General features: G+C 40.8%; 1 protein-coding gene across 1 annotated transcript in view; it reads left to right on the top strand.

The window, feature by feature from the left end:
* The window catches only part of TNKS (tankyrase), a 339823-nt gene that overhangs the window by 137297 nt on the left and 180124 nt on the right, over window positions 1-22402 (top strand). Inside the window, exons 4-5 of the mRNA XM_026657642.2 lie at window positions 9412-9448; window positions 10312-10387. Coding sequence (XP_026513427.1) covers window positions 9412-9448; window positions 10312-10387 — 113 coding nt within the window. The remainder of the gene's footprint in view (window positions 1-9411; window positions 9449-10311; window positions 10388-22402) is intronic.

Here is a 22402-nt window from a genome sequence, read left to right as displayed (position 1 = left end):
AGCGGTTGGGGCAGTCGGGACAGGGAGCAGGGAGACTTAGATAGGGGTTGGGGTCCTGGGGGCAGTTAGAGTGGGGGGGTCTCAGGAGAGGGCAGTCAGGGGACAGGTAGGGGGTAGGGGGATTCTGAGGGGGGCGGGAAGTGGGAGGAGGCGGGGCTAGGGCGGCACCCTGTGTCCTCTTTTTTGATTGTTGAAATATGGTAACCCTAAGGTTGGGCCTTTTGGTGATTCCCATATCCATGTTAAATGGGGGACTTAAACTGCATCTGAGTATTAATAGTAATAATATTGCCACATCTCTTATACATAGTAGATGACATATGTGCATTATGTAACTGATTGGTAGAACACGATTACAGAAATCTCTTCTTGGCAGTGTGTGCAGAAGAGGCCTCTAGCATTGCTTCCTGTCAGGCCTTAGGTGACTTCTGACTTTCAATTTCTTTAAAGCTAAATCAGGAGCATTGAACTGCACTTGAATTCAGGTTCTGTATAAGAAACTAAAGGTTATTAAAAGTACCTGTGCTACCAACAAAGTGGCTTGGCAGAGCTGTGGAGTAAAACCAGGCCATGACTTTTCCTTTTGAAGTCTGTTCTCAACAGCACTTCACTGTTAATTGAGCCATATTTTATATCAAGTTTCAAAACGCTTAATTAAGAAGCCTTTTAAATTACTCCCTAGTCAGCTTTGTCAGAAGAGACTAAAAGTTGAAATACTATGCAAGTGTTGTTGCAGGCAGGGGAAACGTTTCGAACTTGCTCTTCCAAATGCTATCTGCATTTTTCTGCAATTCTTAAAACAAGGTTAGTCTTGGCTATTTTTTGGTTACAAAAGCTTAAAATGGGGTGCTCACTGTACTCCTGATCTAGCCAATTAAATAAACAGTTTATAGTAGCAGCCCAATTGCCTGTGAGAAGCAGAGGGGGCAAGAGATATGATGGAATCTAGGAACCCAAATCTACATGGGGAGGAAGAATTGAGGTAATTTCTATACTATATATGTCTTCCTCTACTGCTTCCTTCACCTCACTTGTTTCTTGCATTCTTTCACTGAGAACTCTTTTTCACACAGAGAGAGGATATTATCATAACACACTTTTGACAAGCTGTTATATTTTGAAAGTTTTCACTAGGGCTCTAAGGTGATTAAAAAAATTAATCGCACTGTTAATAATAGAATAACATTTATTTAGATAGTTTTGGATATTTTCTACATTTTCAGATATATTGATTTCAATTACAACACAATACAAAGTATACAGTGCTCACTTTATATTTATTTTTGATTACAAATATTTGCACTGTAAAAATGATAAAAGAAATAGTATTTTTCAGTTCACCTCATCTATATACTGTAGTGCAATCTCTTTATCATGAAAGTTGAACTGACAAATGGAGAATTATGTACAAAAAAAGACTGCATTCAAAAATAAAACAATGTAAAACTTTAGAGCCTACAAGTCTACTCAGTCCTACTTCTTGTTCAGCCAATCGCTCAGACAATCAAGTTTGTTTACATTTGCAAGAGGTAATGCTGCCCGCTTCTTGTTTACAATATCACCTGAAAGGGAGAACAGGTGTTTGCATGTCACTTTTGTAGCCAGCGTCACAAAATATTTATTTGCCAGATGCACTAAAGATTCATATGTCCCTTCATGCTTCAACCAGCATTCCAAGGGCCATGCGCCCATGTTGATAACGGGCTGTGCTCGATAACCATCCAAAGCAGTGCAGACCGATGCATGTTCATTTTCATCATCTGAGTCAGATGCCACCAGCAGAAGGTTGAATTTCTTTTTTGGTGGTTTGGGTTCTGTAGTTTCGGCATCGGAGTGTTGCTCCTTTAAGACTTCTGAATGCATGCTCCACATCTCATCCCTCTCAGATTTTGGAAGGCACTTCAGATTCTTAAAGCTTGCGTCGAGTGATCTAGCTATATTTAGAAATCTCACATTGGTATCTCCTTTGTGTTTTGTCAAATCTGCAGTGAAAATGTTCTTAAAATGCACAACATATGCTGGGTCGGTATCTGAGGCTGCTATAACATGAAACATATGGCAGAATGCAGGTAAAACAGAGTAGGAGACATACAGTTCTCCCCCAAGGAGTTCAGCCACAAATTTAATTAATGCATTTTTTTTAACGAGCATCATCAGCATGGAAGCACGTCCTCTGGAATGGTGGTCGAAGCATGTAGAGGCATATGACTGTTTAGCATATCTGGCAGGTAAATACCTTGCAATGCCGGCTACAAAAGTGCCATGCGAACGCCTGTTCTCACTTTCAGGTGACATTGTAAATAAGAAGCGGACAGCTTTATCTCGTGTAAATGTAAACAAACTTGTTTGTCTTGGGGATTGGTTGAACAAGAAGTAGGACTGAGTGGACTTGTAGGCTGTAATGTTTTACATTTTGTTTTGTTTTTGAGTGCAGTTATGTAACAAAAAAGTCTACATTTGTAAGTTGCACTTTCCCCATAAAGAGATTGCACTACAGTACTTGTATAAGAAAAATACTATTTTTTTTGTTTGCCATTTTTACAGTCCAAATATTTGTAATCAAAAATAAATATAAAGTGAGCACTGTATACTTTGTGTACTTTGTTGTAATTGAAATCAATATATTTGAAAATGTAGAAAAATATCCAAAAATATTTAATAAATTTCATTTGGTATTCTATTATTTAACAGTGATTAAATTATGATTAATTTCTTTGAGTTAATTGTGTGAGTTAACTGCGATTAATCAACAGCCCTAGTTTTCAGCCATGTAGTATTGGAACACTACCACAGCCTCATGCTTCCTGGACTATTAAAACACCTTGTCATGATTTAATGCAGTATTTTACTTTCTTTGCTTGCTTTAGAGCAGGGATAATCATATGGGGAAATGGAAATATTTTAGTGGACTCGTTTCCATCTCTCCCTGAAAGACGTTACAGAGAGAATAAACTTTGAGGTTTTGTGGGGAAAAAATAGATTTTTTTTTTTTTAAAATGCCAGCTTGTAGTCTGTGTCAGGGCAGTAATTGCTCCCAGTTTTAAGAAACTAACATTCATTAAAAGAATGTTGCATGTATATTTGCCCATTACTTGCATCTAGGTCTGCAAGATCCTGAGATAACAGACTCTAAAGTTTATTGCCTTTTCTGGTTTTTTTGTACGTATTGTTATGTCTTCTCTAAGCTCTGTGTTCTTGGACTCATGGTAACTAAGACTAATTTACGGGTAGAGAGATACAAATAATAGTCCCAATAAATCTTTTTAAAACTTTATGAAAAATTCCTAGAATACTTTGTCACATATGATATACCGAATACATGAGTTGTGTAAAAGTTTTATCATCACTCATTTAGGAATGATATGCATAACTCCTTTGTAGCTTCAGCACTTTTGAATGGTGTCCATGCCAAACTCTGACTGATAAATACCGCTTAGACCAAGATTTTCCAAAATAGGAGCCTAAAGTGAGACTCCTTATTCAGTGTTTAGACTCCTAAATAAGTGACCCGGGGTGAAATCCTGGCCTCTTGAAGTCAAAAGTAAAACTCCCTTTGATTTCAGTGGGGCCAGGATTTTCACCCCCTAATTTTCAAAAGTGGCTTATCATGCAATAGCTCCCATTGATACATGTAAACACTCTTGGGTGCTCATCCGCTCTTTAAATCAGGCTCAGGAAATTATTCCTGTTTGGGGCAGTCAATGGGACTTTATGCACTTATTTAATTTGTGTGTGCGCTTAAGCTTGTAAATAAAGCCCTTAATTCAGGAAAGCACTTAACTGTGAAGTGAGGAGTCCGGTGTTAGGCATCTAAGTTTGAAAAATCTTATCCTTTTATAACACCAACACATCCTATATTCTCAGTAGATAATATGCATGTCTGTAACAAACGACACAGAAGTGATCAAATCCATGCTGCTAAAAGACAAAACAAAGTCATCTTTATTGCAACATTACAAAATCAAGAATTCAGATTTGGGAAATAAGGAAGGTCCTGAATCTACAAGAGCAACTGATTTCCCTGGGGCTATATGTGCATGGATTTCATTCCAGGATTGGGGCTACGTCTGCATGCTTAACTCTGAATCTTTGTTTGAATGTCTCAAAAATGCACTCTCATTAAAATATGTACAATAATACAGAAATTTTGATTATTTGGAATTTCAGTCTTTGATTTAGTTTAAAGAAAACTATTCAAATTTAAAATCAACATAAAGGAAAAAAGATATTGGATTTTTATTTTGGTTTTGAATATTTGAAGGAATTTTCTTTCCTCATCCTTGTTCTCAGATATTAGTGAGCTGGCGTCTTACATTGTATTCATCTTTATGTTTATAAAATTAAAATAGGGATTTATACATGGGGCTAGATCTGACCAGAAAAAGCGGCCTAAGCTTTCAGTAATATGTATGGCATGGTTGTGGTATATAGTTGCAATAACATATTCTACATATTTAATGTTATTTTAATCCCACCTAATTTTTCAATTCCTAGAAAAACATTTTAATCCATGTATTTTCTCCATCATTCATTGCTGATTTTTTTTGACTGTCTGTAACTGCCTGGTTTCATCCATAACTGATCTGTCGCTAGTCTTTATCTGGATGTTTTTACAAAATCTAGGTGGTTTTCTTCAGTAGGAAAAGCTAACATGGTAACTAATTCATGGTATAATCCTAGTGTTGTCAAGGCATTTGTAGTTTTTAGCTAGTGTGACAAAGTTCCTCCTCTGTCTTGGTGGGTCCTGTGCTTATTGGCGGATTTTCTTGCCTCAGAGATTCACCATGTGGGTTGGGGAACAGCCCAGAGACCTTCCCTTCTGGAAGAACCCACAGTCCAGGTCAATTGGGAGGTTTGGGGGGAATCCGGGCCCAACCTCTACTCCGGGTTCCAGCCCAGGGCCCTGTGGACTGCAGCTGTCTATAGTGCCTCCTGTAACAGCTGCATGACAGCTACAACTCCCTGGGCTACTTCCCCATGGCCTCCTCCAAACACCTTCCTTATTCTCACCACAGGACCTTCCTCCTGGTGTCTGATAACGCTTGTGCTCCTCAGTCCTCCAGCAGCACACCCTCTCACTCTCAGCTCCTTGCGCCTCTTGCTCCCAGCTCCTCACACTCCCACCACAAACTGAAGTGAGCTCCTTTTAAAACCCAGGTGCCCTGATTAGCCTGTCTGCCTTAACTGGTTCTAGCAGGTTCCTGATTACTCTAGTGCAGCCCCTGCTCTGGTCACTCAGGGAACAGAAAACTACTCATCCAATGACCAGTATATTTGCCCTCTACCAGACTCCTGTACCCCACTGGTCTGGGTCTGTCATACTATGTTAGCAAGTAAATGTAAACACTAGTGCTAACATGTTAAAACTGCAACTGCCTTGTCCACACTAAGATGTTTACAGTCTGTTAGCAGCAGTAAAATACAAAACAAAACATTTTCCCCCTTAGTGTGGACATACCTTAAAAGGCACAAGAGAACACTGGTCTTATCCTATACATACAGACAGTTTTGCAGCTAGCAGCTGCAATTTTAATTGTTTGGCTCAAAAGTTTAAATTGTTTTGGCTATGAAATATTCTGGAAGACTGTTTGTTTCATTTTGTTGGTATTCTCTAGGATGTGGCATTTAAAAAGAAATGGTTTTAAGCTGCCACTAGATAGTGGTCTTGGGACACCAAGGTGTGGATACTAAATTGTATTCAGGAAGTTCTGGCTCATGTTTCTGCAGCACACTTGTGTTGAGTTCTGCTTTAATTATAAAATTCTGTGGATGCCTCAAGTAATTAAAAGCCTGAATTAAATATCAAAATAAAATAATATGATTGGATCATTATTCCTTGTATTTATTTTGAAATATAATTCAATTTTCTTTATGCTGCCTCCCAAAATTTCAATATGACTCAGATATTTGTATTGTAAGCCATAATTATGTAACAGAAGATGTCAGTGAAGAAAATGGAACTCGTGATAGCCTGGCAAAGACCTGGAGTTTTTGTCATCTGGAAACGCCTGGGAAACGATTTGGGGTTTTGGTACCTAGCAGGTGGTTCAGTGAGTTTAGCTATGAAAGCTTTGGGTTTTTGTGTTTTTTCTAATGATAATGAAAGGCTGAGTCCACTGGTATGGGTGGAAATGATGCAAGGATGACACCTATTGGAGATCAGCACTATAGTTGTCTAGCTATAGTTGTATTCCTGGCTTTACTATCAGAATCTAACCACCATAATACTCTCAACCTTGGTTCGTGCACTTCACTTCATCCAAAGCGTTGCTGTCAAAATCATCGGCACTGACACTGTGCCTGGAAGGACTTTTTCTTTCTTCCAAAGCTGACAATTACTAAGGAATTTGAGAGAGCAACTCATGGTACACTATCTCTAAACTGGGGGGGTCGATCTAAGTTACGCAACTTCAGCTACGTGAATAACGTAGCTGAAGTCGACGTACTTAGATCGACTCGAGGGTTGATTTATCGCGTCTAGTCTAGATGCGATAAATCGATCCCTACTGGATTGAGCATTACTCTGTTAAGCCATAAATCTCAACCTGCCCAAAGTTCATTTGTTAGTTTGGTCCAAGTCTGTCCATTTCTTACAATTTTTAAAAATCATTATGCAAGGTGGATGGTCTGAATTTTTGTATTTTAATTCCAAACTTTAATGTTTAATAACATGAGTATGTATATTCTAAAAATAATACTTTGCAAACACATTTATCATTATATACATGTGACCAAATCGTGCAGTCTGTGTCCAGGTTTTCTTATACAAATTGATGTAGCAAGTGCTTACATCTTTTTTGGATCATAGTTCATTGCAAAGCATACCATTCATAGTAGATAAGTTTCTTAGAACAATGAAGTTGCACTCATTTAAAGAGGATTTTTTTCCCTAATGCATATCATGTTGCAGGAAAACTGTGACAAATCTTAAGAATCCCTTGTCTTGGTTTTGATATCAAGACCTCTTATCTGTAAATATCTCTGCTTTTATTAAAAATAATTCATGTACTTAGTTAAGGTTAAAGCACCTTTTGTTTTTAAATCAAGCTATCTAATCCTTGATTTCTCCCTGTTAGAACTATTTCTTGGTATTCAAGCTCTTTGGGATAGAGATAGGGCTCATGTTTGAACAGCATCTAGCAAAATATTATTTAACTTTGGGGCCTTTGGATACTACTATAAATCCAATCAAGACTGGAGCTCCATTGTGCTAGGCACTGTACCAAAACTGATAAAGAGTACACAGTCTACAAGGTGGGCCCTCAATGTGATTAGGGCTGGTAAGTATCACTGATGTAAATGATATATAATAATAAACAACGTCAAGACATTTTTCTAGGGGCCAGAATTTTTTGTCATTATTGCTTTATTTGTGTAACAAAATGTAAATTATTTGATTCAGAAGTCAATCAGCGCTTTTGATTCTGCATTGATTAGAAGTACTGTAATTATGCCCAGTGTTTTGTTTACACTGTGCTAAGAATGAGGCATATGTTGTGTCCTGGCTTGAAAAAATCACGTCACCAGTGGTAACTAGGAAACTTCTCTGGGTGAATTTGGAGAGCAGCAGGGAGATTTAGCCATTGTTTTTTGCAGCATTCAAATCTTCATTACAAACATGTTTCTGTGAATGTTCCAAAAATGAATCTAATCTTGTTTTTCTAAGGCTAGGTCTACATTACAGCGGGGGGTCGACCTAAGATACGCAACTTCAGCTACGTGAATAGCGTAGCTAAAGTTGCGTATTTTAGGTCGACTTACCTGGCTGTGAGGACGGCGGCAAGTTGACCGCTGCCGCGCCGCCATCGACTCCGCTGCCGCCTCTTGCCGCGGTGGATTTCCGGAGTCGACGGCAGAGTGATCAGGGATCGATTTACGCGATAAGTCGATCCCCAATAGATCGATTGCTACCCACCGATCCAGCGGGTAGTGAAGATGTGCCCTAAGTCTGGCAGCCAGCTTTAGTGCCTCTGCTGGTGATTTTAATTTTGTAATTAACTAGACTTGGTCCATTACACTGCTGCTATTCAGAATCCTATAGGCAGCCATGAAACTGTAAAGAACTGTCAGTTTCACTCTGATGCTGGTTGGAAAAGCTAAAAGTGATGGCAGAAGTAGACACTAAGCTGTTCACAAGGGAAGATGACCCAAGCACCTCTCCTCCCAACAGTTAGGGTCTGGGTTGGGGAGGGAGAAAAATAACTCAACTCTTCTAGGGGACGTTGATTGGCATCTTCCTACTTATCAGCTGCTTAGGGTGGGATTTTCGCAAATGCTCAGTGTAGGTCTGACTGCCTGCATTGAAGTTAACAGGAGTTTCACCAGAGGCTGGTATAAATAAATGTGGGTAGTAGTAGGCTTTTTAGCAGGGCCTTGCCTTCATACCTCACTCATGCAGGAGAATGTGATATCCCATTTTTTCGTATCTGCCTTTGGGTGGTTGCTTTAATCTTCTGGCTACTAGGAGTCTAGGACATTTTCCAAACCCTGCATTAAGCATTCCTGGAATGTCCTACTTTCAGAGGGTTTGCTAAGGATGTTTAAAAGTGAATTTTCTAATTCTGAATATAACTTCACTTAGATTTAACAGCCTTTAACATGTATAGTTGTGATTCAGCTTCACTGAATGTCATCTCATTTGCAGTTAGGTGCCAGAACAGCTCATCTCCACCGTGTGCTCTTTTCACTTAAAATATTCAGGAGATTCAATTTTTGAAGTGTACCACAACCATTCATGGGATTTTTTTTATATATTTATGATTTAAGAACATGCTCACTGCAATTAAATGCAAGTTTGAAACTACAACTTTCAGAGGGCTTGTGCCCTTTTGGGTATATTTTATGATTTTAAAGTGAATGGTTTTCCTGAAGTCTAGAAAAGGTTTTAGAAGTTCTGATTTTTGTAATTTCCTAAGCCATTATGAGCCATTGCTGTTTGTAAGGACATTGAATAATAATACTGAACTTCAAAAATAAACTGCCTTTAAAAGGTACAAATTACCAGTTTCTAAGAGCCATAATGCCTTGCTTTTGTCTCAGAATGTATTATGCTTCAGAAGTATACTGTGTCATTCTGAATGGGAAAGTGGGGGAGGGGACATTGTCTTCAGCTGGCATGCTGTCATCAGAGGGAATGTGTTTCTGGACACAAGATTTAGCATTCATTGGTTGTCTGAAGAAAGCCATTTCATCTGAGGATTGGATAAGAAGCTATGTCAATTTGCTGCCCGTCTCCAAGGCACTGGTGATGCTGCCTTCTCAAGCTGGCTAACGTCACAGCTCCATCACCCAGCGGGGTGTGGGCTCTTTTTTTCTCCTCTTCTCTGTTTTAATTCTGTATTTGCTTCCTATTGCATTTCTTAATCTATCTTCTGCCAAATGCTAACAGCATGATATTTTGTAATCATTTAGGTGAATACAAGAAGGACGAACTCCTGGAAGCTGCTAGGTAAGTGCTGCTTAGAATACAAAGCATATTTTGGAGATGGGAAGAGATGAGGAAAAGGCGCTTTTATAAACTGTAATGTTTTGCATTGCCTTCTATGAAATGATGCAGATAAACCAGTTTATTAGAATAAATCTCTTTGGACTTTACAGTCTGTTATAAATAGAAAAGTCTATTTGTTTAATTGAAATCCCCCGACATGATGCTTATAAGGTTAATATTAATTGTGTTCTTGCCTTAAGCTGCTAGAAATCCTATTTACCATTTAGTGATTGTCCTTTTTAGGTGCAAATTACATATTTTTGGAGTATTTCCCTTTTTGTTTCACCACCTAAAAGCTTTATTTTCAAAATGTTTCCTACCAAAACACAGCCTAGAGAAGCAAGAGCGAAAGGTGTAAAGTTCAGTCCAATATTCTAGAAATGATTTTATCCTTCGTTGTCTGACAGCTTATAAAACAGTTATTCTTACACTGTATTTTCCCTTTCAGTAACATTTTAAAATGTTATTTTTAGCAATATATACTGGTATTTGGCATGTGATCTGAAGAATAAGTTAACTACTGATTCAGAAAATGGCTTTCAGCAGATCAGTAAAACGGGCTACAGGAAAGATCCTATTATAAGGCTGAAGAAAGAGATGTTAAGACATTTTTTTGCATGAACTACTGTGGATTTAATAGCAAATAAAAGAATATTCTGTATTTTATCAGCAGTTCTAAAACACTTGTGAAATATTTTGCAAATTGACATATTTTCCACTCTGCTTTGAAGAATAGCAATATATACTACATTAATATGAAACTTCTTATCAAATCTTTTACAAAGGGACATGTCTCTCCCCCCCCGCCCCCCCCGCCCTTGCAGGAGCGGTAATGAAGAAAAACTAATGGCTTTATTGACTCCTTTAAATGTGAACTGCCATGCAAGTGATGGGCGGAAAGTAAGTTAATTTCTATTTAATATTTTTACAGTTTTAGAGAGGTAAATGTGAACACTGAAATGCAGATATATAAACCAGGACAGAGTATATAGCTGAATTCTAAATGATGTGTTTTCATCATGAAATTAAATGCTGCCATACTTGATACTGGCAGTTGTGACAGGTGGACAGAGGCAGTGGACCATGGATTTCGATCATGCCTTTTCTTTTAAATGTCAGATATTGTGTTGTATAGAAAATGAGATGGCAGAATCTTCAATAATAAGAACAAAATGTACCATTTTAGACTGTTAATAAAATAGCTAAAGGAACAGAGGATCATTTACTATCTCTACACTAGACCAGGGGTTCTCAAACTGTGGGTCGTGAGGTTATTACGTGGGGGGTCACGAGCTGTCAGCCTCCACCCCCAAACTCCGCTTCGCCTCCAGCATTTATAATGGTGTTAAATATTAAAAAAAAGTGTTTTTAATTTATAAGGGGGAGTCGCACTCAGAGGCTTGCTGTGTGAAAGGGGTCATCGGTACAAAAGTTTGAGAGCTACTGCATTACATGTTGTGGCTATCCCATTTGGGGGAGAGGAGGGATTCTTCAGTAGAGGAAGTTGGCTCTCATAGGCCCTAATACCTTGCCAGTTAAAGCTGACAGCGTATTAATGAGATAAGGAAATTCAGTCAGTGCTAAACTTAGACATTGCATTGTTTGACTTGGCTGTTTCATTTATTAGGGATGCTGAATGAAAGAAAATAAGGATTATTTGGAATTAGGGGAAGGGAAGAGCATGTACAAAGAAGGCAGAATGCTGCCAAGACTTTTAGGATATGTTAATGTAAATTACATAATGTGCATCTGGCTACTTAATTTCTATGCTTAATGTCCTTAGGGTTTCATGATTTATGATGTTAGACATTCACATTAACAGACAGAGATTTGTCTAGCTTTCTAGGCTTACAAACTTTGGTGGCTATTTTTAAGTATGTGTTGGAATTTTCTTAATATATGTAGATTAGAAAATCTGTCACATGCGATTGTACATCACACTCTGAAGAGTTTGAGTTGATCCAGTAAATAGGTATTTCAGACTGAAAAGCATGTGTTTTAAATTCTTACTGTTCTTAAAAGTATTTTCAATGCAATGTCTTTTTTTTTTTTTTTTTTTTTTAAGTGTAATAAAACTGCTGACCCAGATCTGCAGCTGGGGTAAAATAGGCACAGCTCCATTGAAGCCAATGGAGTTATGCTGATTTACACTAGCCAAGAATCTGGCCCACTTTATTCATAGGGAAAATATCCCTTGCCTTACCATTGCAGAGTCCCTGGTGTTTGCTGTTAGAATGTTGCTTTGTTTGTTAAAATATGCTGACGGACCTTTACAGTCATCAATGTGATTAACATTTGCTTAAATGAAACAAGTAACTTTTTAACAGAAAAATTTTAAATATCTTTGAATTGCAATATCTAGAAATGTTAAAAAAATAGTGTTTTATTTCCACAATCCGTATTTTAAATGTTAAGGGTTGTTGTCATTAATTGAACCCTTCTGAATCTTGGTAGAACAAGCTATTTAAGCAATTAAGTTTAAGACCCATTAAAAAAGAGTATAAGCATCTAAGAATGGCCATACTGGGTCAGACCAAGGGTCCATCTAGCCCAGTATCCTGTCTTCCAACAGTGGCCAATGCCAGGTGCCTCACAGAGGGAATGAACAGAATAGGTAATTATCAAGTGATCCATCCCCTGTTGCCCATTCCCAGCTTCTGGCAAACAGAGGCTAGGGACACCATCCCTGCCCATCCTGGCTAATAACCATTGATGGACCTATCCTCCATGAACTGACATAGTTCTTTTTTGAACCCTGTTATAGTCTTGGCCTTCACAACATCCTGTGGCAAGGAGTTCCACATGTTAACGGTGCGTTGTGTGGAAAAAATGCTTCCCTTTGTTTGTTTTACACCTGCTGCCTGTTAATTTCATTTGGTGATCCCTAGTGTTATGAGAAGGAATAAATAACACTTCCTTATTTACTTTCTCCACACCATTCATGATTTTATAGACCTCAATTATATCCCCCCCCCCCAGTCGTCTCTTTTCCAAGCTGAAAAGTCTTAGTCTTATTAATCTCTCCTCATACGGAAGCCATTCCATATCCCTAATCATTTTTGTTGCCCTTTTCTGAACCTTTTCCAATTCCAATATATCTTTTTTGAGATGGGGCGACCACATCTGCACACAGTATTCAAGATGTTGGTGTACCATGGATTTATATAACGACAATATGATATTTTCTGTCTTATTATCTATCCCTTTCTTAATGATTCCCAACATTCTGTTCGCTTTTTTTGACTTCCGCTGCACATTGAATGGATGTTTTCAGAGAACTATCGACAATGACTCCCAAGATCTCTTTCTTGAGTGGTAACAGCTCATTTAGACCCCATCATTTTATATGTATAGTTGGGATTATGTTTTCCAATGTGCATTACTTTGCATTTATCAACATTAAATGTCATCTGCCATTTTGTTGCCCAGTCACCCAGTTTTGTGAGATCTCCTTTGTAGCTCTTCGCGTCTGCCTGGGATTTAACTATCTTGAGTAATTTTGTATCATCTCCAAATTTTGCCACCTCACTGTTTACCCCTTTTTTCAGATCATTTATGAATATGTTGACTAGGACTGATCCCAGTATAGAACCCTGGGGGACACCACTGTTTATCTCTCTCCAGTAATGCAGTATTTTGTCCTGATACATGGGGATCTATGATGTACTCTCTATGTGTTATAATAAAGATATAACTCACAGTTTGTGTTTTTAAAAAGATAAGACAGACCTTTTCAGATGAAATATTATTTAAATATTTATAAAATACTTTTTTGTCATAGTTAAGTACTAAGACACACAAATCAGCAACACATTTCTGGTTGAGCATTTGAGCCCCGTCACTATTGATATGAGGCTAAAGGTAGGATTGCTACTTTTGTCAACAAGACCAATGATCCCTCAGATATATACTGTCTAGAATTTGTGTTGCCATGAAATAAAAATTAGATGTAAGGAAAAAAAATTGGTTAGTAGGCATCATTGAATGGTATGACAGAATTTGAGTTAACACAAAAGCTTAATTTAAGTCCAAGGTTCAGAAAGCACATCAGAGTTAGAATTAAACAATGCTGACATTTAGAGAATACATTGGTTTGTGTGTTTGTCCAATTCTTGTCAGTAAAAGAACTAGTTGCTAAAAGCATTTTAAGCAGTCAGGTGGTTTACATCCAGGTAAGGATAAGATGGTTCTGTTAATCGTTAGGACTATGTCCTTTTTGTAATAGTAGTCAGTATCATAAAAATGTGTATCATCGAGTCTGTTTGCTAAATAAATTGAATCCTCTCACCCACAGACAAGGCTATTTTAAGACTTTTATATTTCTTTTTTTTTTTTTCAATATTAGTGTGCAGATTGGAAATTCAAGTAGAAGGCATTTTTTATAAGTACAGTGTTGTTCAATTGAAAGTATTGTATTTGTAGGGTGTGGTTTTTGGGCCCTTTAACAATGCAAGACTATTTTGTTGGACTTCTGAAGAAGTTTAGATGAGCTTGTTGTGCAAATACACCGCTACCTCGATATAACGCTACCGGATATAACACTAATTCAGATATAACGCAGTAAAGCAGTGCTCCGGGCGGGGGCGCGGGGCTGCGCACTCCAGTGGATCAAAGCAAGTTCAATATAACGTGGTTTCACCTATAACATGGTAAGATTTTTTTGGCTCCTGAGGACAGCGTTATATCAAGGTAGAGGTGTGATTACAACTGATAGCACATGGACTGTTGTGAGCTAGCGTCTCACCTGGTTTAAGTTGGAGTAGGTACATTGACTCCAATTGACCTACACCGATTTACACCAACTGAGGATCTAGCACATTGGTTTTTTAAATGTTTTACTGTATAGATAATAGACTGGTTTTTCATTCCTTAATGTTTAGTTTCAGAAAAAACTCTTGTGTATTTCTCTTATTTTAACATACCATCTCTGTACTAGCTAGGCACAAATTTAATTGTAGGTGAGCAAACTTACGCTAACCTCTGTACTTTTGTTTGTTTTATGTTACACAAAAATAAAAAGAGACATCAATAGGTTCCATACATTGTGCTCTTTACATTTTAGAATCTGCATACTAAGAGTTGTTGCATTAGAACTACTACCGGTACTTACATTTTCCCAAACATTTTTCCTGTAGCCATTATTGTCAGAATGTATATTAATGCTTGCTATAATTTTATAGTTTACCCATTTTTTGTCTGGATAATTTTTACACACCATAGACAAGATCCACTGTATGTGTGTGTGTAGGATACTACACAAGTAACTAAGCTGTGCAGTGCACATAGTAAGTTTCTTGACAAGACAACTGAAAGCATTATATAGTAGCAAGATTTCACAAGAAAACAAATAATATTAAAATATCCCCTGGTATGAATGCTTTTCAAAAATTCTGTTGGTTAGAGACACAAGTCAAGTAGGATCTGTTCTTCCACATCTGTGCCTTCCAGATGGCTGGATACCTCATATCTCTGTAACCCCTCTTCTAGAAATGGATGCAAGTATTCATCTACAGATAGCGCTATTTGAAGCAGCATCAAGGTCAGCGTGGATATTTGCTGCCTTTTGAGGGGGACTACCCCAAATAGAAGCTTTACCTTTTACCCACCACGGACTCAAGGAGCTAGTTCCTACAGATTGCATACAGCGAGGTTTCCACAGGGCAAGCAAAGAGGAGAAATGATTCTATGAAAGCAGCACTTTTGGCCTACCCTCACCTCAAGAACTGCCTAAGAAACAATGTCCACCCATGTCCCAGAGGTGGCCATATAACCTTTAAAATGTACTCCACCTGAAGCTGACTAAAACACTCTTTCTGAAAGAGAACCTGAGTACCCTGCTGAGGGGGAGACAGAGTGCATGCGCGCATGTGTGCGTATACACGTGCGCGCGCACACGCGCACACACACACACACACGCAGTTTCCCTTTCTTCTTGTCTTCTCGTTCTTGCTCCTTCCTTTCCCCATGGCTTGTTATCTTTTCTTACTATGATATCTGTCTAACTTAAATTTTTTTTTTTTTTTGGAGCAGGGAAGTAGTTGTCTAGTCTGTAAAATGCCATGTACACCTGTGGTTCTATATATAAATTACAAAAAATGTTACATTAAAAGAACACTGTTAAGGTTGCAAATCCAAGCACTCCAAAGTTAGGAAATGCCAGAGTTAAGATTACCTGATCACATGCTTTTTTCCCATAGAACCCTTGCCTTATTCAGTGTAAAGGATAGATAGTGCACACATAATGAGTAGCTACTCTGTATTTTGTTTTATCCATATAGGTCAGTGTGTGGCCCCATGCCTTATTTACTGCACACTATTCAAACCTTGCTCTGAAGACAGTATTATTAATTTTCTCAGGTGCTTTTCCATGGCGTTTATCATGGTACACCTCTACCCCGATATAACGCTGTCCTCGGGAGCCAAAAAATCTTAGTGTTATAGGTGAAACCACGTTACATTGAACTTGCTTTGATCCACCGGAGCGCGCAGCCCTGCCTCCCCGGAGCACTGCTGTACCGCGTTATATCCGAATTCATGTTATATCGGGTCGCGTTCTATCGGGGTAGAGGTGTAGTACCTGAATGTCCTTCACAAACATTGATTAATTTTCTCAACTCCCTGGGGGATGAGGGGTGACATTATACCCATTTTACAGAGGGAAACTTAAGCACAAACACATTAAGGTGAAAAAGTATCTGCTAATTTTGGGTGCCCAATTTGAGAGACTTTGGGCCTGATTTTTCAGAGTACTTAGCATTATAATCTTATTATGATATGCATCTAATTTAGCTGTTGTGCCCTCTGGAGCAGGGAAATCATCTGGTCTGTAAAATGCCATGCACACTTTATATATGCCAAGCACAGCTCCTATTGACTTCAGTTGCAGCTGTGCATGCTCAGCATTTCTGCAAATCAGACCCCTGGGTCTCAAGTCAGGCACCCAGAAAATGGGGAACACAATCAGGGACCCTGTGAAAAGCTTGGTTTCATGTATTTGCCCAGCATCACACACAAGAACTATGTGGCAGAGCAGGGATGTAACCCAGTTCCCTAGGGCAGCATTCAATAGCTTTAACCATGAGGCCATCCTTTCTTCTTCCCGCAACCCCCTGCCTCATTCACTACATACCTTTAAGCCTCTGCAACAAATGAGACCAGTCCCCTTCACTGCACAGCTTTGATTAGTTCTCAGAGCACGCCTACCATCTAGAAGAATTAGTATGTAAAGTGCACACACACACAGGCCCTCCTCGTCCAATTTCAGTCTAACCTACTCCTTTACTGCCAACCCTAATGTCTGCCTCCCAATACATCTGCCAGCTCCCAGTCCCAGTCTCCCCCCACCAGGCTCCTTGTCCTAATATACTCCGTCTGCCGCAGTGCCCCATCTCCTCAAATCCAGCACTTGTCCTCTCTGTATTTGAGTCAGGCTGCTTCTTCCTGACCCATACTTCCCTGTCATAGTGGCACAGGAATGCTTTGCCACACAGGGTGGAGCAGGATTTCTGGATTCTATATAGCAAATGCACAGTAAGAAGTCCAGCTCTCGGGAGGGTCCCATATATGCCACTGTGTAGCACCAATCTGTGTATGAGAACAAGCCACCCAGTATAGTGTGTGCTTGTACTGGGGGGCAATGGTGTGGAACCTACTCCCGTTCTGAAGCTCTAGCAACATCTACAGAGCAGCTGCAATGCTGTGGAGTGACCTTGTGGGGGATGGTGGAAGATTACATCTCCCATCCACTCCTCCGACCTTCACTGCCTGACTGCTCAGGCTGTAGTATGCACAGGAAGGTAAGCAGACAGTGAACTGTATAAAAAACAGATGAATTGTTCCCTAGCTCCCCAGGGAAAGCTTCCTAGTTGCTGTTGGTAAGTTGATTTGCCAACTCCTGACTTAGAATACTCGAGTGAGATTGACTTAAAATTTAGGAAATGTAAAAAAAAAAAAAATGTTGGGTTCTTCTTTGAGTAGTGTCCCTATGGGTGCTCCACATCAGGATGAGCATTCATCTGTGTATTCCTGATCAGAGATTTGTCAGCAGTGTCTGCACCTGTGTCCAAGACACCCCTGTGCTCTGGTATAGAGGGAGGAAGTGGACCACCTGCCATTCCAGTTGCTTCTCAGTTGCCTGCTGCTTGAGATGGAGTATCACAATGTCTGTTAGATAGCTATGCAGTTTACTACCCCTCTCGCTTAATTTTTTCTTTTTCTCAGTATTGTTTTTTTATTTTGTTAGCACAGATTGTGCTTTTTTAGGAGGAGGTTTCCCCTCCCCTCCTTTTGCACGGGGATTTGGGCCTTTGTTTTTCTTGGGCCTTGACCTGCGGCCTCGAGTAAGGGTTATGCCCGAGACCACACACTTCAAACCCTGCCAGACCTGCCACAGGTCTTTCCCTCACAGCAGCGGACATTCAGACTGCTTCTGCTGCCTGGGAGAGTCTCACATCTTCTTCATATGTAAGGTCTCCTCAGGTTTCAAAAGCAGATCTAAGAATTTTAGGGAGGACACACTAAAACTCTTGTTAGTGGAGCACTCACTGAGACTGATGGGATCTGAGTGATGACACCCTCTCATTCCCCCCGTACATTGGCCCTCCAGAAAGTCCTGGTGACCATCTCTACTGAGACAGTGAGCAAAGACCCTGGGTGCCCTTCAAAACCATCTAGACCAGTGGTTCTGAACCTGCGACTCGCAGGCCACTTGCAGCCTAATCATCACAAACCTGTGGCCCGTGTGACATCCTCAGGGCTGTACGGATAATATATATTGTGTGGATGCGGCCCACGTAACACACAGAGATCTTCATTTGTGGCCACAATGGTAAATAGGTTGAGAACCACTGATCTAGACCCTCAAAGAAGAAAGAAAGGGGAAGACATCCTCCCCCCTCCCCCAGTCTGACTCTCAGGAGACTCTCGCGTCTGTTACAAGTACTACTGAGGCTTCTATATCTTCCAGTATTGAGATCAAAGCACTGTTTAAGACCATGCTGCATGCTGAGAAGCCATCAGATAAACCACCTAGAGCGGCACTTACATGAGCACCAGATTTTGTGCCTCCGAAACTCAGGAACTCCAGGCCAAGTCAAAATCCTCATTGATATACCACTTTCAATAGCCAGACATGAAGGATGCACCAATCACACACTTGGGTACTATCTCCTGTACCAACTGACATACTGTCTCCTGAGGTTCCCTGTCTGGCGCCTTGGTACCGTTGAGTCTCCTATCCCATGAGGACCTGGAATCTTGGAAGAACATGAATCACCATTACTGAGGGATACCGAGAGACATTCCCCACTCCTACCATGTCACCTCCCAGAGCCTACTTACTGACACTGTCACAAACACCTCAAAAAGACTTTGTGGGTACAGAGAGACCTTTGTAGCTGGTACTGACTCAACATACTCCAGTGTCACCATGCCAACGATAACGTCTTCTGGTACCCATGCAATTACAGGGCTCTTTTCTGGTCCTAAGACTAACTCAACCACTGGTACCCAAAACCATTTCTGCCTCCAGTAGGCAGGGGAGATAACACCTCATCTGATTTTGAGGTGTTTATACAAGATTTCTTCACCTTTTAACCTCCCTCCCTTGAAGTATGCCATGAAGTGGAAACTCCCATCAGGAGATACAACCATGGGAGTCCTTCCGCCTTACCTTATGCCCCATCACAGTGGACTTATTGGAATCCGTGGACCCTTTATGGTGACCAGTTTTGCAAGGTCCTATGCTGTAAGGGGGCACATCAGGAGCAACAACCATCATCCTTCGGTCCTGCTATGCAGCAGAATCTTCTAAACAAGCCAGAATTACCTGAGGAGGAAGAAATATCACCCTCTGAGATCCTCCTTCTCACTAGATGAAGCGGTTAGGCTCTATCCCTCTCACCCCTATCCCCCGTCTTATGCTGACAATTTCAAGGCCTTATGAAATGTGTAGCAGAGACCCTGCATAGTCTGTTGCAGGAGATATAGGAACCCCAGGATTCTCTGTTGGACATCCTTCGTACATTCCCTCAGGACAAAATTGCTTTGCCCATCAACAATGCTCTGCGATTATGTTCCGTGTAACAAACTCCAGCCACTATACCACCTACGTGTAAATGGGCTGACAAAAACACTGCATCCCACCCAAAGGCTCAGGATATTTTTTTCTCACACAACTCCCTAGTTGTAGAGAGTTAACAAATGCAACAGACAAAATTGGATCCGTTTGATGCCAACCAATGAAGAGCTAAAAAGACTGGATCTTCTGGCATGCAAAAGCTACTCCTTGGCCTCGCTGCAGTTCAGGGTAGCCAATTACCAAGCTCTGATGGCAAAATATGATTATACAAACATTTCCAGGTTTTCATCTTTTATTGAACACCTGCCACAGGATCAGAGAGAATAGCAGGACAGACAATTGTCAAAGCATCTCCCCAAGGCTCGCTCAATGCTGCTGACGCAGTTGCATTTATCCTGGCTACAGCACTAGTCCTGCACCATCCATCTTGTCTGCAGTTGTTTGGTCTGCCCCAGGAGGTACAAAACACTGTTGGGACATTCTCTTTGAGGAACACAATTTTTTTAATGACACTCCAGATGAGTCCCTTCACTCTTTTAGAGACTCCTGGTTGACACTATGATTTCTGTTCATCTAAAGCCCTGGAGCAAAATAAAAAGGACAGTAGACCACAGACAGCTCAGTGATTCTTGCCCTGTCCACTACCAATCCATGAGAATAGCCACATCTCCCAAGAAGAAGCTCACGTTCACTAAGAAAGGACTGTCCTCTACAGCAACTGCCTAGTCAGCAACATTCTCAAAGTGACCATTTTGACCCTGTCAAGGGTCATGAACTTTCTCCTGCTCTGGATCTTATGCTGCACCTATTCCCCCTCATCCTTATGGGGATCATCTCCTATTTTCCACCTTCTTGAGAGCTCATCACCTTGACAGGTGGATACTGGAGGTGATTTCTATAGGTTACTGCATCCAGTTCAGCTCCTTTCTATCCCCTCCCCCCCGCCCCCCGCTCTCTCTTCAGGGACCCCTCTCATGCGAGTCTTGTGAGGCAGGAAGTATAATCCTTCCTAATACTAGGGGCGATTGAACCTGTTCCAGTGGTCTTTGTCGAATAAATATTCTAGTCCCAGTACTTCCTGGTTCAGAAGAAAAATGGAGGGGATGTAGAGACCAATTCTGGATCTCAGGACATTGAGCACTTTTGTTCACTCTCAGTGGTTCAGAATGGTAACCCTAACAGCCATAATTCCCTCTCTGGACCCAGGAGATTGGTTTGTCTCCCTCGACTTCCAGCGTGCTTCTTTTCAAATCGCCATGCATTGTTTGCACAGATGCTTCCTACGCTGTGTGTGGGCAGAGACCACTGCCAGTATCACACCCTGCCTTTTGGCCTCTTCATTGCCCCACGATTCTTTACAAAAGTCCCCTTAGCCGCCACAGCCCATCTTTGCCCGATGGGAATAATTGTTTTTCCTTACAATTGGCTCCCGAAAGGCCACTCATTTCTTGAGGTACAGACAGCAACCAGGATGCCCCATCTCTGTTCCACTCCTTGGGCCTCTGCCTCAATATGAAAAAGTTTACTCTCTCTCACCCAACAAATAGACTTCATTGCGGCCACTCTGTACTCCTCTTCTGCCAGAGCATACTTGCCCCAGGACAGATTTGCCACTAAATCCAGCCTCATCTCAACAATACAACAGCCGGCAAACCACAGCAAGGGCATGCCTGCAACTTCTGGGCCATGTAGCAACCTGCATGCTTGCGACACCCTTAGCAAGAATACCCTTTGTGTCTTCAGGCCTAGCTGGGAACAGTATACACCCCCAACAAACAGTCTGTCCAAGTGGGAATCGTACCTCAGAGAGTCCTTGGTTTTCTACATTGGTGGAAGGTGTGTATGGGAGTTCCATTCTTGCAGCCTCCTCCCACAAGGATTATCACTATAGACACCTCCCTAATTGGCTGGGGTGCACACTTCTAACATCTCATAGCTCCTCAGGAGGCAATCCTCTAATACATTGATATGGAGCTCAGAGCAGTTTGCTACACTTGCCAGCACTTCCTACCCCATATAAAGGGCCACTTGATCAGAATAATGGTAGACAACAGAGTAGCAATGTATTATGTCAGTCGTTGAGGACGAGGAATGTCCCAGTCCGTGTGCGCCAAATCCATAAAACTACGGAACTGGTGCATATTACACTGCATACAGATCTCAGTGGCTTATCTACCAGAACTACAGAGCAGTGTGGACTCCCTTAGTATGCATTTCAGCATCGACTATGAGTGGGCGCTGAGCAAGGTATCCCAAGATACCTCTTACCTGGGGTCTTGCACAGATAGAGCTCTTTGTGACACCATCCAATGCTAAGTGCAGATGATTCTGCTTGAGGAGAGGGGCACAGTCACAACTCGATGAGAGATGCCCATGTCATTCCTCGGCTTTGCGTATTGCTATATGCTTGTCCCCTGACTCCCTTACTGCTCAAGGTCTTGAACAAATGTAGGCAAGAAAAGTTAGAAGCCATCCTCATAGCACTGTCATGACACAGAGTTGGTCTTTGGGACCACTTCTTCCCCTGCCTCTGACAGAGAATCCCCTCATTCAGGAGTCGAGATCCATCACCCAACCAAACCTCTCGGTGCTTCACCTCAAGGCATGGCTACTAAATGACTTTCTGGGATAGGTCAAGACTGTTCCCCAGAAGTACAAACAGTATTGCTTCAGAGCAGAAAACCCACAATGAAAACTGACCTGCAGAAGTGGAAATGCTTCCAGACTTGGTACAGTCACTGATCTATACCTTCTTTCGAGTCTCGTCTTACACACACACACACACACACACACACACACACACACACACACACACACACACACACACACACACACAC

Source organism: Terrapene carolina, unplaced genomic scaffold (assembly GCF_002925995.2).
Source record: "Terrapene carolina triunguis isolate 2854851 unplaced genomic scaffold, T_m_triunguis-2.0 Scaffold258, whole genome shotgun sequence".
Classification (NCBI taxonomy): Eukaryota; Metazoa; Chordata; order Testudines; family Emydidae; genus Terrapene; species Terrapene triunguis.
Note: the sequence above shows the minus strand (reverse complement) of the source record. Positions and strands in the feature narration are given on the sequence as shown.